Genomic DNA, 12,011 nt, shown 5'->3' on the forward strand with positions numbered 1-12,011 from the left:
CCAGTATTATTAAGTAGAATAATAGGGATTGCAAGTGGGACTAGGCATAGAGAGAAACCCCAGAATTTTCACTGGGGAGGAGTTAATCCCAGCGGGCAGGTTTGTTGGGTTTTTTCATTTGTTTGTTGGCTCTAATAGTATCAAGCAGTTATTAGCCATCCGTCAGTGGTATTTATTGAGCGGTTACCGCCTGCAGAGCACATGAAGCGCTTGGGACAGTACAGCACAATGAGTTTACTATGTTCCAGGCACTATCTCAAGCCCCGGGGTAGATAGGAGATGACGGAGTTGGACGAGCCCCTGTCCCACATGGGGATCACGGTCTTAATCCCCATTTTACAGAGGACTCACCGAGGCCCAGAGAAGCGGGGCGACTTGCCTGAGGTCACGAGGCAGAGCCAGGATTAGGACCCAAGCCCACTGGCTGTTAGGCCCTACTGATTCTCAGGTTTTGGCGGGACCGAGCGGAGGCCTCTGCTACTCTGGGGTTTCCCGTGTTCAGCCGGGCTGTTGACTCATTCCTTCCCCACTGCAGAGCATTTGAATCGGGTGCCTTTCCTTTGTTTGCCTTCAGGTCTTACTCGAGCACGTCAATCGAAGAGGCCGTGAAGAGGGGCGAGGAGCCGCCAACCCCGCCTCCGCGCCCTCAGAAATCGCATTCCAGAGCCTCCTCCTTGGATTTGAACAAGGTCTTCCAGCCAGGCACCCCAGGTGAGGGCAGCCCCACCGTGCCTTCTGGCCATCCTAGTGAGAGCCGGGATACTCGAAATCGTTAACGGTCGGGGATGAAAATAAGGTAGAACTTATAGATGACGATGACAAGTAACTTTTAAAAAATACGTCTTTGCATTGTCAGCCCTTGGGCGTATTCGCCTACTGCCGCTCGCCGCAGGTCCATAAAAAGAGCTGAAGGATCCAATTTCCCAGTCTGTCGGCAGCTGAATGTCTTCTGAGTCACGGTCGGGCTGAAGCGAAGGTCCGCCAGATATGAGGAGAGGGAGGGCAAAACCTTTTCATAGCAGCATTCTGAAGAGGCTGGAGAGGGAAGTGAATCTGCTGCTAATGACTTCTAGCAAGAGAATGGAAGCAGGGGAGTGTCTCTTAGCCAAAGGTTCTGGGACTAGGATGCTTCGGGCCAGTGCTGACGCCAGAGGTTCAGGAGGCAAATCTTCAGCGAGTGGCCCGCAACTCATGCACGTCCTAGCTTCCCCTCTTTTACCTCAGCATTCCTCCCTTGGCTTTCAGCCAGGTTTCCGGGATCGATTGTTAACGGCGAAGAGCCCAGCTGTCACAGTCAAAAGTTCCCATTTAACTCCCTACCTTTGGGCATCCCGTCAGAATGGATACTAGGAATCCTTCGATATGAGACGGAGGTGGTGGTGTCGGTGCTCAGTGTTAAGAGGTCAGTGCTCCATCTAGACAGGAGGAATCTGAGGTGAATATTGAGGAGGACGGCATATCTGCTCTCTCTTCTTTGCACTCCAAATTGACCTGGACGCAATTTGGATCATAGAGGGAGGTTTAGAAATTACCTTGTATTTCACCCCCATAGTCTTTTGGAATTCCTCGTTCTGTATTTTAGTTGGATTTCGGTATTGGAAAAGGAACCACCAGCTCACCAACAAGGGCCTGGAAGATTAGTGTGGCAGGACTTCGGGTGTTTGCTTTTTGGCTAATGGAATGGCAGGGTGAAAGGGTGTGTCTTTCTGAATTTCGTGGCCGCTGCAGACCCACGTAGTCTCCCACTGGGCTGACTTCCTCCCCGATCTGAACTCCGTCTGAAAGCAAATTCATTCGTGTGCCTGTTGACCGGAGCTAGAGGAAATGAACTTGGCTTCTCCTTTCGTTTCCGTTTGCCTCTGTTCCTTGTGGTACTTGGGGTTTGAGAGGGAAGATAGTGTGTATTTGCAGCAGAAAGACTTCTGTATCTGAAGCTAAGGCCGTGGCTCTCAAACGCTTTCATCTTGAGACGCTTCGTCCCCTCTCCCCAAAACAGTAGAGTGTTCATGTTGGTGAGAATAAATAAGATTGGTAATGGATAATTGTCGTGTGCTGAGCACTGCAGTAAATGTACTACGCTCGCATGGGCCGCAGTTTGTCGCAGAGGGGCTGATGATCACTAGAATTTGAGCACTTACCATGTATAGAGCACTGTAAAAAGCATTTAGGAGAATACAATATATCCGAATTGGTTGACACGTCCCATGCCCACAGCGGGCTTACAGTCTAGAGAGAGTGTGTCTTACCCTCGTTTTACAGATGAAGAAACGGAGGCCCAGGGAAGTTAAGGAATCTGCCCGAGGTTAGAAGCAAAGCCAGCACTAGAATCCATGTCACCTGAGTCCCATCCGCATGCTCTCTCCAGTGGACCGCACGATCCCCTTTCTAAAACCGTCACACTCCCATGTGAGCTACATCTCCCCATCTGGGCTTGGGTCCACTTCGGTTGATCTGTTAAGTATCAGGGAGGAGAGGTAAGGCCGGGAGGAACCGGCGGGGCAGACAGGATGATGATGATAGGGACAAAGAAATGGATTATAAGGGGGATGCCAAGAGAATTTCTACGTCTAAATTCCAGCGACACCAGTCTCGTGGTATGGGGCGATGTCGGAGAGGAAGCGTGAACGGAGGAGGCTGCTGTGACCCGCTTGCTCCTGAGGGCAGGGATTTTCTGAGGACCGAGGAAACCCTCGGCACTTAGAGCACTGCTGGGGACCCAGTAAGCGCTAAACAAGTACCGCAGAAATAGAGAAATACAAATTGTGTGGGCGGGTTCGTAGTCTGGCTGCATTTCGGGATCTTGTGAGAGGATGGGCTTAGGCAACCAGTATTTATACTGAGTGTTGATTGGGAGCACAGTGCTATGCGGAGTGCTTGGGAGAGGACGAGAAAATTCATGGGCATGATCCCTGACTTGAGGAAGCTTAGAAGCGAGCAGGGGAGGAAGTGATAACAGTAATGTCAATATTAACGAAGGTGTTGGTTTTGTGCTTACTGTGTGCCAAGCACTGTTCTAAGTACTGCAGTAGGTTGGCCGATCGCTGGCCCACAGGGTACAGTCTTAGTAGGGAGAACGGGTATTGAATCCTCATTTTACAAATGAGGAAACTGAGGCCCAGAGAAGTTAAGGGAGCTGCCCAAGGTCACCTAACAGACAAGTCATGCACTTGAAATGAGAACCGGGGCCAGTGCTCTTTCCATTAGGCCGGGGGGGTGTGAGCACCCTAGTGCTTAGGGTGATTGGAAATTCCGAAGTCAATTCAGGGTGTATAAGAAGGGCAGAGGAGAAGTAAACTAGGAGTCCTGGAGGGTATGTAATTTCATTCATTCATTCAATAGTATTTACTGAGCGCTTACTATGCGCAGAGCACTGTACTAAGCGCTTGGAAGGTACAGTTCGGCAACAGCAGATCTTTGAAGATGCGGAGAACAGAGGTGTGTTCACTCTCTTCCTGCATCCTCCCGTGCTGAAGGGGAGAATGGAAATGTTTCCTTCTTGACTTTTGTATTGACATAGCGGCGTCACATATGGGATTATTTCTAAGACTTCTGCAGAGACTCCTTTCATTCATTAGTACTAACTGAGCCCTTACTGTGGGCAAAGCACTGCGTTAAGCACTTGGGCGAGCGCAGTATAGCAACAGACGCGTGTCCTGCCCACAACAAGCTTTACAGTCCAGAGGGACGTGCTTACGGGCTAGTCATGAAGTGGAGAGGGGCACCTCGAGCCGTACCTTCCGGTGAGCAGTCAACACGATGAGGAAATTCCCATGGATACTATGTTTTCCGGAAGCTCTTCCCGACCACATGCACAATCCGGGATTGATTGTCCCGGCAGCACGGTGCTCCTGCTAACGTTGATGGTATATGTTAAGCGCTACTGGGTGTCTACTACTGTTCTAAGCTCTGGGGCAGATACAAGCTGTTAAGGTCGGACACGGTCCCTGTCCCACACGGGGCTCGTGATCTTAAGTAGGAGGGAGAAAGGGTATGAATCTCCATTTTTACAATTGAAGCGAGGCACAGAGAAGGCAAGCGACGGCCCAGGGTCACACAGCAGGCAGTTGGCAGAGCCGGTTGGTATTTGTTAAGCGCTTACTATGTGCAGAGTACTGTTCTAAGTGCTGGGGTAGACGAGGTAATCAGGTTGTCCCACATGAGGCTCACAGTCTTCATCCCCATTTTACAGATGAGGTGACTGAGGCCCAGAGAAGTGAAGGGACTTGCCCACAGCCGCACAGCTGACAAGTGGCCGAGCTGGGATTCCAACCCGTGACCTCTGGCTGCCAAGCCCATGCTCTTTCCACTGAGCCACGAGATCCCAAGTTCTCTGACTTCCAGGTCCATGCTGTTTCCACTAGGCCACCCTGCTGCCCCCAAATCACGTTTCTTCTAAGAGCTAAGCCCTCATTTACCCCGCCCAACCTCCCCTTTGTGTTGTCTATTCAGTTCTGTACCCCTTGAGCACTTGATATTCATCCCTCCCTCATCCCCACGGCGCTGAAGCACATAATCTCTGCCATTTTCTCAATTTGTAGTTTATTTTGTCTGTCTCCACCTGTAGACTACTTGTATTGCTCTCCCAGACGCTTAGTACTGTGATCCGCAAGCGGCGAGCGCTCAATAAATACCATTCGTTGGATTGATGGATCCAGGTTCGGTCAGATCCGGGAGATTTCCCGGTCTGTCGGAATGGAAAAAGAGGGTCTCACGAGCGGCATAATTCAAACAGATCTCTGACGTTAGGATCCGGTCCGGTCTGTTGTGTTTTATTCCATAAAATTCAGGCTTTCCAGTAGAGACGCCCGAACGCTTTTTTAGACTGTTACTTAGGAATTATTTTCTGTGATAGAAATTTGGCTGTACAGTGTATGAATTAGAGGAAAAGATGGTCTTGATAGTGTGACTGTTTGTTTTAGAAAAACAGGCTTTGACCATTGCTTTCAAACATGCTCGTGTCTCCCCTACCCTAAAAAAAATAAAATCCTTCGACCCCAGGCCCCCCCCCCCCCCCCCCCCCCCCGGTATCACCACATCTCACTTCTTCCATTCCTCTCCAGACTCCTTGAGCGAGCTTTCTGTACTGACCGTCTCAAGTTCCTCTCCTCCAATTCTGTCTTTGACGCCTTTGGATCTGGTTTCCATTCCGCTCCACAGAAATGGCCCTCAGAAAGGACACAAATGGTCTCATTCTCGCCAGATCCAATGACCTCTACTCGATCCCGATCCTCCTCAACCTCTCGGCTGCTTTCGACACTGTTGACCGGACCACCGGAAACACTATCTAACCTCGGCTTCATTGACACTGTCCTCCTGTTTCTCCTCCTTTCTCTCTGGCCCCTCATTCTCCGTCTCATTCTTGGGCTCCTCCTCTGCCTCGCACCCCGTAACAGTGGGAGTCCATCAAGGTTCCGCTCTGGGTCCCCTTCTATTCTCCATTTACACCCACTGCATTGGAGAACTCACTGGCTTCCATGGCTTCAGCTACCTCCACAATGCTTATAATTCCCAGATCTACATCTCGAGCCCTGATCTCTCTTCCTCTCTGCAGTCACGCCTTTCCTCCTGCCTACAAGACATCTCTACCTGGATGTCCCACCGACACCTCCAGCGTAACCTGTCCAAAAGAGAAGTCCTTATCTTCACACCCAAATCCTGTCCTCCTAATTTTCTCGTTACCACCATCCTTCCTGTCTCACCAGCCCGTTCGACCCCCATATTCACCCTGTCACTAGATCCCGTCGGGTCAGCCTTCACAAAGTAGCTGAAATCCACCCTCTCCTCTATCCGATCCGCTGCTACGTTAATCTAAGCACTTCTATTAACCCGCCTTGCTTACCGTATGCGCCTCCTGGCTGACCTCCCTGCCTCCTTTTTCTCTTCATTCCAGTCTATACTTTGCTGCCCAGATGATTTTTCTTTAAAACGGTTCAGTCCATGTGTTCCCACTCTTCAGGAACTCCCAGTGGTTGCCTATCCACCTCTGCATCCAACAGAAACTCTTTTCCATCAGCTTTAAGACATTCGATCCCCTTGCCCCCTCGTTCCTTACCTTGCTGCTCTGCTTCGACCACCCAGTCCACACACTTCACTCCTCTAGTGCCAACCTACTCTCTCTCCCTTGATCCCATCTCTCTTACCGCCGACCTCTCACCCGCGTCCTGCCTCTGGCCTGGAATGCCCCCTCTCTCCATATCCACCAGAAAACCACCCTCCCCTGCTTCAAAACCGTACTGAAGGCACATCTCCAAGAGGCCTTCCCTGACTAAGCTCTCCTTTCCTCTTCTCGCTTTCGCCTTCTGCGTCACCCTGAATTGCTCTCTTTATTCATCCCCCTCCCCCAGCGCTTAGACATTAATATAAATAAATTGTCAATAGGTACCTGTCTTCTTCTCTAGCCTGTAAACTCAAGTCACTTAACTTCTCTGTGCCTCAGTTCCCTCATCTGTAAAATGGGGATTAAGACTGTGAGCCCCACGTGGGACAACCTGCTTCCCCTATGTCTACCCCAGCGCTTAGAACAGTGCTCGGCCCTTAGTAAGCGTTTAACAAATACCAACATTATTATTATTAAACTCGTTATGGGCAGGGAACATGAATACCAACTCTGCTTAATCAAGTGCCCTGCCCACAGTAAGTGCTCAGTAAATACAGTTGAAGGTGAGGGTGTAATCCACCTAGGCATCAAATGAAAACTGTCCTTAGGTCTTGAAATATACCTCCGACTGGAGTCAGAAATATCTGAGCTGAAAGCTGAGGACAGACCTGCTAGATGCCCTGCCGTGAAGAAGAGAGAGGCTCTCTTAAAACCAAAGTTTCTTGTGGAAAGAGAGACAAGGTGACAAGAGGGGCAACTTCGCCAGGGTCTAAAGAAATGAAGCACAAAATCCCAAGGGACAACTTTTTTGTGTGCTCACTGTGGCTGCGACTGCAGAAACCATATTGGCGTTTTCGGACACCCAAAAATGAACTGCACTGTAAGAGCTGCCTTTTTTTTTCTTGGTATTTAAGTCTGTAGTCTGGGCTTACTCTGTACTAAGTGCTGGGGTAGATAAAAGCTAATCAAGTTGGACACAGTCCAGTCCCACGTGGGGCTCACAGTCTTAATCCCCATTTTACAGATGATGTAAGTGAGGCCTAGAGAAACTAAGTAACTGGCCCAAGATCACACAGTAATAATAATAATAATAATAATGTTGGTATTTGTTAAGCGCTTACTATGTGCAGAGCACCGTTTTAAGCGCTGGGGTAGACACAGGGGAATCAGGTTGTCCCACGTGGGGCTCACAGTCTTCATCCCCATTTTACAGATGAGGGAACTGAGGCACCGAGAAGTTAAGTGACTCGCCCACAGTCACACAGCTGACAAGTGGCAGAGCTGGGATTCGAACTCATGACCTCTGACTCCAAAGCCCATGCTCTTTCCACTGAGCCACGCTGCTTCTCTGTAGTGTAGTGTAGTGAGATCAACACGGTCGATCTGATGGGGAAAAAAGTGCAGTCATCATATACAAGACAAGTGGTGTAGCAGGATTAGAATCCAGGTCCTTCTGACTTCCAGGTCTGTGCCATATCCACTCGGTCAGGGTGCCTTTTTTGAGTATGATGCCATATATCTACATATCTATTTTATCTATATATCTATATATATATATATATATCAGGAATTAATAAGGAAATTTGATAAACAGTTGATACTTTCTACAGCATATGGACAGAAAGTACTATTGAGTCAGGAGTTACTTCTTAGGGTGATTTTTTTTTTAAACCTCTGTAGTTTCGAGATATAGAACGGGGGGAGAAACCCCCAGTGTATGAAAAGTATGACTGAAGTTCTTGATTTGGCCAGCTAGACTGATAATAACTTCTGTGATTGTGTATTTTAAATCTCTGGAACTCTCCCAATTGCTCAGTACAGTGTTCCGCACATATTAGGTGCTAGGAAATCACCATTGATTGATTTGCATCACAAAGAGGAATAGTCCTCCAAGTGGAAACGAGGCTAGGCTTCTAAAATAAAGTGTAAGTAATAGAGCCTGAATTTTGTAGAAATAAAAGCAGGAAAACGAAGATGATAAATCTTAGTTTGCAAGGAGCATAAATGAAATGGCAAAAGTAGAGTTTAAATGCATTAGCTAAGGAGACTTTGTACTCTTTCTTTTTCATCTAAAAAAGGTAAAACAGATGTTCCTTAAAAATCCTGTACTTTTTTTTTTTTTTAACCTTTTTAAAGCACAGACTACAAAAAGACCAATTGTTCTGAGACAATGAGAATAAAAGAGGAAGGAATTGGTCAGAGATTACTTAAAAAGCAGGATGTTTTCAAATCAGTAAACTCTGTTAATGTGTACTGTATTGAAGGATCTGTAAGGGATCGCCTGAAGTCATTAAGATCATTAGCTATAAGTCTTAGATTAATGGAGAAGAAGAAACCAAAAGCTGACCCATCTCACCACGGCCTAATGCAGGAGTCAGGGTAAGCCTCCCTGTCCGAGAACCTGGGTCTTTTAAATTTATTTTTTCAGTGGTCTTTGTTAAGCACTTACTACATGTTAGGCTCTGTACTAAGCACTGGGGTAGTTACAGACTCATCAGGTAAACCGGAGTCCCCCATTGGCCTCACAGTCTAAATCCCCATTTGACAGATGAGGAAAGCGAGGCACGGAGAAGTGAAGTGACTTGCCCAAGGCCTCGCAGGAGGCCAGTAGCCAACCCAGGATTAGAACCCAGGTCCTCTGACTCCCAGGCCTGTCCTCTTGGCGGTAGGCCTCACTGCTGCTGAGGAAGTGGTTGAGGTGGAATGCCTTAATGAATGACTGTGTTAATTCTGAAAGATTTGCAGGTTCTGGAGAAATAAAATCTGTCACAGACATTCAAGTTGGTTGAGGGTGGTTCTCAGCGTAGAGTTTGGCTTATTCTAGTGCTAGGGTTGGGCCTTTTTCACAGAAATCATGACAAAGCTGGAAGGATGACCTTTCGAAGACAAGGCTAAACTCACTTAGGGGCCCCTGGAAGGGTAACGACAGAGGCTCCCGTCGATCCCTCTTGAAACAGGCTTTTAAACCTGAGTTGCTTTATCGCGGACGCACGTTCAGAGCCTAACCTTCCCCGCGGTTTGACCCGTGGTTGTGTTTCATGGGTTTAACTAGAGACAGATTGGGGGAAATAATGGAAGGGCCTTTACGGTGGTTAGCATCGAGACTCCCGAGCTCAGGATGAAAGATTGGTCTCCGTTACGCTGCGTTAGAATCCCCGGGGGCCATGGAGATCCCCTCTGGATCTTCCCACCCACACTAGGTGAAGGTTATTATTTGCAGAACTCTTGACTGATGGCAAAAGTTCTAGGTGGGCACGGTGGATTATTTGCAAACGTTTGGGGGGAAAGCGTGTTAAGGAAATTCCTTTTTTTCCCCCCCTGAGTCACGCTTCACTTTGTCGGTATATAAAGGGGGCCTCTGTGTGCAGAGAGTGTGTGTGTGTGTGTGTGTGTGTGTATTGAAGGTAAGTGCTTCTGAGTGATTATTTATAGGAGCGTTAATGTTCTCTGATTAAACTGGAAACGTTTCCTCCCGTGACTATGCAGTCACACATCAAGGGCTTTTAATTTTAGCTTCAACCGGGTAGGCTGTTTTAGTAAAATTTGTAACTTTTAAGAAAATATTTTCTAAAGGTAGGATCTCTGTGTCTCGTCTGTCGTCCTCTTGTCTCATCTGTCTCCTCTCTGTCTCTCTTTCTTTCTCTCTCCCTCCCTTTCTCGTTCTTGCAAAGCAGTGCATCCAATTCAAGTTAACCCCTAGGAATGGAGAAACAATTGGCATGGATAATCAAAATCCGTACATAATCCAAACACTTTTTTTAATCACCAATTTCAACCTCCTCTCTAGGGGTCTTTCACCAGAGTTGATTAATAGCAAAATGGCGTTGTTTGAATTGGATCACTTTCAGTCAAGCCAGGGACCCCTCACCCTAACCCGCCCTTGATCCGTCCCCTTCTCCTTCCTCTCCCCGTCCCCAGCTCTCCTCGCTCCATTTCCTCTCTCGGCAGCTCCGGGCCTCCGGGTTCCAATTCGGGCTCCCCTACGTGTGTCTGCTCGGTGACCTTGAGCAAATGGCTTCACCTCTCTGGGCCTCGGTTACCTCATCTGTAAAATGGGGATTCAGAGTGTGAGCCCTCGGCGGGACAGGGACCGTGCCCAACCTGATGAACTTGGATCTACCCCAGCACTTAGAACAGTGCTTGGCACATAGTCAATGCTTAACAAGTACCATTATTATTATTATGAGTTACAAGTAAGCGTTTTCACGTGGTCAAAGGTCAGAGAAACAGAGGGAGGAGGATCAAAGGACGTAAATAAGCAGCCCTTATGAATAGTTGGAAATGGGTTGCACCCTCTCATGTGGTGTTAATCTATTATTATTATTATTATTATTATTATCATAGTATGTGCTAAGTGCCTACTATGTATAAAGCATTGTTCTAAGCACCGGGGTAGATACAGGCTACTCAAGTTGGCTCACATGAGGCTCACAGTCTAAGTAGGAATCTTGCTTCAATCTCCTGGCACACATTGAGACAATCATTGACTCTTTGCTTTATGTCCTGCCTTAAAGATAATGACTGAAGCATTTGGCATTCGAAGGGGAGTAGGTTGGGTGAGATTGGTAGTAAAAGTAATTTTTTTTTAAAAAGAAAGATAGTAAATGTCAGAGCAATTTCTCAGAGAAAAGTTGGTCATTCATTTTGTATTTTTCCTTTTCAGTTGCTAAATCAGGATGGTTACCTCGGCCACCTGCACTCCCCCCTAGGCCTCATATGTCACAGGTAGGAATAACATGGCTCTGGGCAGATTGGGCCTGGGTGCTTCATTTACATTGGCGTTTTTACAGTTGTGGGCATGAGAGCTTGCTGGCACGTAAGCTCCACGAGGGCAGGGATCGTGACTGCTAATTCTCTCAAGCTCGGAGTACAGTGCGTTGCGCAGTGTAGGTGCTTAAGAAATGCTCTGGTTAATTGACTGAATGATGGCAGGTCAGTAATAATGGCGATGATGTTTGTTAAGCCCTTACTCTGTCAAGCACTGTTCTAAGCACTGGGGTAGATACAAGATAATCGGGTTGGACACAGTCTTGGTCCCCATTTAAAGATGAGGTACCTGAGGCGCCGAGAAGTGAAATGACTTGCCCGAGGTCACACAGCAGACGGGTGGAGGAATCAGAATTAAAACCCAGGTCCCTCGGCCTCCCAGGCCCGTGCTCCGCTCGCGGGCCGTGCTGCTCAAAATAGGAAAGATGCATATTTGTAAAAAGGGAGCAGCTTTAATGGACCCGTGGTGAGCCCCCAAGTGGAAAGCGTGTTCTAGCTGATGGTTACTATTTATTGAGTGCCTATGGGACCAAGCACTGAACCGTGCATTGAGAGTACAGCTCCATTAGTAGGCATAATCCTTGCCTCCAAGTACTTTACAAACTAGCAGGGAAGATCTACGCGAAGGTTCAGGTGAATCGATAGTATATACTGAGTGCTTACCGTGTGCACATTAGTATATATTTAGTGCGTACTAAGTGCTCGGGGAAGTACCGTATCAAAAAACAAAAAAATACCGTGTTTAAGCACACACTATGCACCAAGCACTAGACTAAATCTAGGGTGGATACAAGCAAATCAAGTTGGACACAGTCCTTGTCCCACACAGGGCTCACAGTCTCAATCTCCATTTTACTGATGAGGGAACTGAGGCCCAGAGAAGTGACTTGCCCAAGGTCACACAGCAGACAAGTGGCGGAGCTGGAGTTATGATCAGACCTTCTGACTCCCAGGCCCGGGCTCTAGCCACTACACCGTGCCACTTCCACAGCTTTGGTGGATGTAGTCCCTGCCCACAAGGACCTTAATCTACAGTCTACTACAGGAAAGGAATGTTTTTCGGTTTTGGTTTTTACTGTGTGCAGAACATCATACCGAATGCTTGGGGAATGTACAGTACAGCAGTAGAGACGGTCCCCGCCCGCAG

At 47.9% G+C, this 12,011-nt stretch overlaps 1 protein-coding gene and 1 non-coding gene across 5 annotated transcripts in view; one reads left to right on the forward strand and one right to left on the reverse strand.

The window, feature by feature from the left end:
* The window catches only part of REPS2 (RALBP1 associated Eps domain containing 2), a 107,122-nt gene that overhangs the window by 74,237 nt on the left and 20,874 nt on the right, over positions 1–12,011 (forward strand). For all 4 annotated transcript variants that reach the window (XM_029080064.1, XM_029080066.1, XM_029080065.2 and 1 more), the window contains 2 exons: positions 575–711; positions 10,761–10,822. In XM_029080064.1, coding sequence (XP_028935897.1) covers positions 575–711; positions 10,761–10,822 — 199 coding nt within the window. The remainder of the gene's footprint in view (positions 1–574; positions 712–10,760; positions 10,823–12,011) is intronic.
* On the reverse strand, positions 7,447–7,518 carry LOC114817124. The gene has a single exon (XR_003764974.1). It is a non-coding gene; the product is annotated as a small nucleolar SNORD12/SNORD106 (small nucleolar RNA).

This window comes from Ornithorhynchus anatinus, chromosome 15 (genome assembly GCF_004115215.2).
Source record: "Ornithorhynchus anatinus isolate Pmale09 chromosome 15, mOrnAna1.pri.v4, whole genome shotgun sequence".
NCBI classification, from domain to species: domain Eukaryota; kingdom Metazoa; phylum Chordata; class Mammalia; order Monotremata; family Ornithorhynchidae; genus Ornithorhynchus; species Ornithorhynchus anatinus.